We start from the raw sequence: 5,263 nt of genomic DNA on the forward strand, positions 1-5,263 counted from the left end.
GACTCCAAGGGACAGGTAACACTCAGGAAAGATATTCCTGCCATGATTTAGGGTTCCAAGGATAACAACACTGCCTTTCAACAACAAATGGATGTTATTTGTCTTCCTCCATTGGAATTTTGGGGTCACTCACGAAGATCCTTAACTTCAATTATAGATAAGTCCAAGGAGAAGCAGATTAGCGAACAATTCTATATAAAATAAAATCCAATACAAGGAATCAGCCTAAGTTCCAAAAGATTCATGGGTAATATTTCTTAAATATGTAACATTTTCTAGAATCACATGTCTGCCCCACATTTGACTTGCCCTGTATATGAATGTGCATGTACACAAGTCTCAGATACTCAAAATACCCAGAAAAGGATTCTAGTCCTTTTATTTTGAGAGAAGAGAACTCCATCATCCTACTCCATAGCTAGGACCAGGGGAGAGGAGTCATCATATGCTGAAGACTCCTGGAGGAAAGGAATGTGTATGATCTTGAGAGATCTGAGAGGAAATGTACAAGATCCTAGAGGTCTTGGGAAAGGATTTGCACTTGAGAAACAGGAAATGATTTTTCTCCATTCCCCAAATTTAGATTGTTTACAGTCTTCTATCTCATAGACCCAAGTAGTATCCAAATACAAGTAGTATCCTGGCCTTGACAACAACTGCAAAATGCAACCTAAACCAGTCACTATAGATTAGTTTCCCTCTCTGCAGCTGAAGAAGAATGCAGGACATACCCTGGAAGAACCACAGCTTCGTGTCTGAGTTCATTCTTCTAGGTTTCTCCAGGGACTCCCAAATTAATATAATCCTCTTCAATATCTTCCTCTGCTTATACCTCTCTACACTTGGAGGCAATGGACTCATCGTCACCTTGATCTTTCTGGACTCCCGCCTCCACACACCCATGTATTTCTTCCTCAGTGTACTCTCTATGCTGGACATGAGTTATGTTACCACTACTGTGCCACAAATGTTAATACATCTGCTTTCAGAGAAGAAATCTATATCCTATGTTGGATGCGTGGCTCAGATGTTTATCTTCCTGGTACTGGGCATCACTGAGGGCTGGCTCTTCTCCATCATGGCCTATGATAGGTATGTGGCCATTTGCTATCCACTCAGGTACAAGGTCATCATGAGCCCATGTTTGTGTGGGATAATGGTGGGCTTTTGTGGTCTCTGGGGTGTCAGTTGCTCCCTAGTCTACACTGTCTTCACCATGCGCCTACCTTACTGTGGCCCCAATGAGATCAATCACTTCTTCTGTGAGGTGCCTGCTATTCTGAAGCTGGCCTGTGCAGACACATCCCTCAATGATCGAGTAGATTTTATCCTGGGTTTCATACTTCTCCTTGTACCTCTGTCCTTCATTCTGGCTTCTTATGTTCGTATCTTTGCTGCCATTTTGAAAATCCGCTCAACCCAGGGTCGACTCAAAGCTTTTTCCACCTGTGCTTCCCACATCACTGTAGTCACCATGTTCTGCGGACCTGCCATGTTTATGTACATGAACCCTGGGGCTAATGCTTCCCCGGAGCGGGACAAGAAATTGGCCTTATTCTACAATGTCATCTCTGCCTTCCTCAACCCCATAATTTACAGCCTCCGAAACAAAGATGTGAAGAGAGCTTTTCTCAAGGTAACAGGCTGGGGTAGAGCTCCTGAGTGAAGGTGCATTGCCACAATCACATAAAAACCACAAATTCTGTGGTCCTCCCATCTAATTTCCTCCAATCACCCAACAAACAGGCAAGAACCCCTGACTGACAGGAAAGATAATTTGCAAAGAGAGATTCGTTTCAGCAATTAATCTGACTAAGAAACCCAACTATAAGCATAGTGCCAAAGCAAGACCCATCTGATTAAATTCTGCTTTCCCAAGGCTCAACATTAATTGTGTCACAAACTAAGCTTCATTAACATTTGCTGACTTAGTTAAACCTACTATAGGAGGATTTGGCATCTTAAATTAGTTCGGGATGGCTGGGGTAAAATGACTTAGAGGTAAAATTAGGGATTTTGTCACAATCAGAGCAGAATTTAAAAGAACATAGTTTCTGGAGAAAAGAAAAGTGATGTGAGGAATATTGTTCAGGGAGTGGCCATGGGCCCTCTAGCATTTCCATAAGAATATGAGTCCTGAGATGTCATGGTCCATTTTACTGTGGCAAAGAGTTGTGTTGTGGGGTTCATGAAGAGAGTTCTTATTTGGCAAGCAGCAGATCAATTCCATGTGAGAAATTAAAGTAAATAAAGTTCTTAAAACAGTGCTTGAAACCAGAGGGATATTACAGGGGCAAGTAAGTTGTCTTATGTATTCTACTAGCCCAAATTCAATCATCCTGTGCTGTTCTCTAAGTACATAGTCATGTGTAGTCCTTGATCACCAGTGGGCATATCAATAAAAGTGTTTTATTTATACATACTGTCTATAAATGTTTTTATTCTTCTGATACACACATTTTTTATTTTTTATTTAAAGAAAATGCATCACATATTTCACATAACTGATCATAATACATTTGTTTCACGATAAGGGAAAGTAAAGTTATTGAGAAAAATAGAAAGAAAAACTAAAAACTAAAATAGAAGATGGGGCTGAAGAGATAACACAGCAGGAAAGCATTTGCCTTGCACACAGCCAACCCAGGATGGTGGTGGTTCGAATCTCAGCATCCCATATGGTCCTCTGAGCCTGCCAGGAGCTATTTCTGAGTGCAGAGCCTGGAGTAACCTCTGAGCACCACTGGGTATAATCCCAATCCAAAAATAAAATAAAATAAAATGGAAGAGAAGAAAAAAGAAAGAAGAGAAAGCTCAGCAGTAAGTATATTTATGTAAATTATTTTTATCTCCAATAAAGCCATTGATACAATAGCAGAAGGTTTAGTAAGCTCTTTTTTTAAAGATAAGATATAAAAAACACATTTAAAAAATGTGTGTGTCAGCGGTAGGGTGCTTGCTTTGCACACGGCTGACCCAGGACAGACCTCGGTTCGATCCCAGGCATCCCAGATGGTCCCCCAAGCCAGGAGCAATTTCTGAGCGCATAGCCAAGAGTAACTCCTGAGCATCACTGGGTGTTGCCCAAACCACCACCCCCCAAACAAAAAACAAAAGCCACACATGCAAAAAAAATGGTGTGTGCATGGCAAGTGTTGTTTGCATAGGCACAGCAAAATTTGGGGGAAATAGAAAGGAAAAACAATTGGCCTAAAAACAGGGAGAACGTACCCATGAAGAATCCTGGCACAAGACCAACTACAGGCTCTAAACATGCTATATGCTATATATGTTGTCTAACCCCAAAGTCTTTCTCTGTGGTCCCAGTAAAAGCTCTTCACAATCAAGGTTGTTGCCGTCAGGTTTCTGTAATTAGATATCTCAGTTTCTGTATAGATCCTACATAGAAATCAGGGTAATGCAAAGTGTCTTCTGGTTTCATCTCACCATTAGGTGGCAATGCAGAGAACCCTGCCCTAAAAGCATGTTATTGATGTTACCAAGTCATCAGGGTGTCATATGAACCTGCTCTGGAGTAAGTCAATGCCAAGGCAGAAGTAGGGTCTTCCCTGGTAGAAGTCAGATTCCTGGTGCTGGTGTAGAAAACCATGCTGTTTTCATAGATGGGGTCCAAGGTTCAAGGGTGAATGGTCAATGTCTGATCTTCAAAGCCAAGCCAAGTCACTATGACAAGTGTTCAGGTATAAGGTCCCACTGCAGTTTGTGTTACTATTCCTCCCATTTTACCACAATTCCGTGAAATATTCTGTAACTATAATTTTATCTTCCAATAATATGTGCATAATATAATTTTTATGAAAATAAGAACAAGAGTACAAACATATGAATAAACACAAGCATGTGCACATTATAACCATAGAGAAGATATGTAGAGCAACTCTAGTCCTTGTTCGATAGTTGGTCATGGCATCAGAGTTTATCTCTGTGACTTTATTCTTCAACTACCCATTCCATAGTTCCCTTAATTTAGTAAGGATCTTAGCTTCTTTGTACTATTTCCATGATTCAAACTTCCACTATTAAAGGATCAAGCTACAAGTCATACTGTTCTAAATGACTATAATTTTTCATTAACATTTACTATTGATCACAAAAATACTAAAAATTACCCAAAGTGAATTCTTGCATGCAGTTCCTGCATTCAATCTTGCATTGATTGTAATTCTTACATTCAGTCATGCAGCAATATCTCAATTTCCTTTATAATCAAAATCATTTATTCTAGCTGGCCAATTGACACCTAAATTATCTTGGTAATTCAGTGGTATCAGAAATCAAATTGGCCATATTGATGTCTCTTTTGTTAATTTAGTGAGTCAACTGCTTTTTTTCAATGGTAAAAATATTTCTTACTGGGGGACAATGATCTCCAACTTAGTAGAGGTGAAAAGTAGCTGGGAGGGAAAACAAATCATCTGACTGAATTTTTCAGTATGAAAGAATCTACCACCTTTCCAAAATTATTCTTGAATCCATGTATTTTGGCTATGGGAGAAACAGTGCACACAAGGTCTTTGATTCAAAGCAGAAACTGTATGCAATACAGTTTTCCTTTTCCTTCAAGATGCTGTAACCCACTTAGAGTCATAACTGAACAATAACATAACTTAACGATATATTCTGCCTTTCAGTAAAACCAGCTATTTTGGTTCATGGAGTACATGACACAGTTATATGATTTCATAATCATGAGCTCATGTTTGTACTTCCAACTTGGTAAAATGAGTTCCTTAATTTAAGGAAATGCTGTGTTGGACTGCCATGATAGATTAGTCTCTATGAATTCATATGTTGAGATGCTAAAAAAAAAAAAAACTACAGAAAGGGTAAGAAAAGTCATGTCTAGAGCCTGTATTTATGTAAGAACAAATCTTTGTGACTTCCATGATGGAAGAGGTTCATTATAATCAAACACCACAAGTGGCAGGTAATTCTCCTTGGGGATCAATGCTATATTGGGGATCCTGTGTTGGACTGTGCTGTTTTCAGAAAGTCCTTTGGAGTGGTGGCCTGGTCAGTCCTGTATGAGGAAGAGCATGTTGTTGAGCCCATAAAGATAATCTCCATCCCTGCTCACTTGTCATTTGTTCATGTGTCCACTGAACAAAGAGGTGACTGGCATCGTTTATCTATCTGGTTATAGTCACCTCTGCTGTGGATGACCTTTCATGAACAATTACTTGGGACATACACCCTATGGTCATTTTGACAAGTACATTCACTCCCCACATTTTTATCAATA

At 39.5% G+C, this 5,263-nt stretch overlaps 1 protein-coding gene across 1 annotated transcript; it reads left to right on the forward strand.

Annotated features, from left to right (window-relative positions):
* The first annotated feature begins 718 nt into the window (after positions 1–718).
* LOC126011213 (olfactory receptor 2A12-like) lies at positions 719–1,666 on the forward strand. Its single transcript, XM_049774950.1, has one exon. The coding sequence runs from the start codon at positions 719–721 to the stop codon at positions 1,664–1,666; it is 948 nt and encodes a 315-aa protein (XP_049630907.1).
* The last annotated feature ends 3,597 nt before the right edge of the window (positions 1,667–5,263 follow it).

This window comes from Suncus etruscus, chromosome 6, assembly GCF_024139225.1.
Source record: "Suncus etruscus isolate mSunEtr1 chromosome 6, mSunEtr1.pri.cur, whole genome shotgun sequence".
NCBI classification, from domain to species: domain Eukaryota; kingdom Metazoa; phylum Chordata; class Mammalia; order Eulipotyphla; family Soricidae; genus Suncus; species Suncus etruscus.

Excerpts from the sequence above, each read along its gene's own strand:
- LOC126011213 (XM_049774950.1), top strand. The coding sequence starts at position 719 with ATGCAGGACATACCCTGGAAGAACCACAGCTTCGTGTCTGAGTTCATT.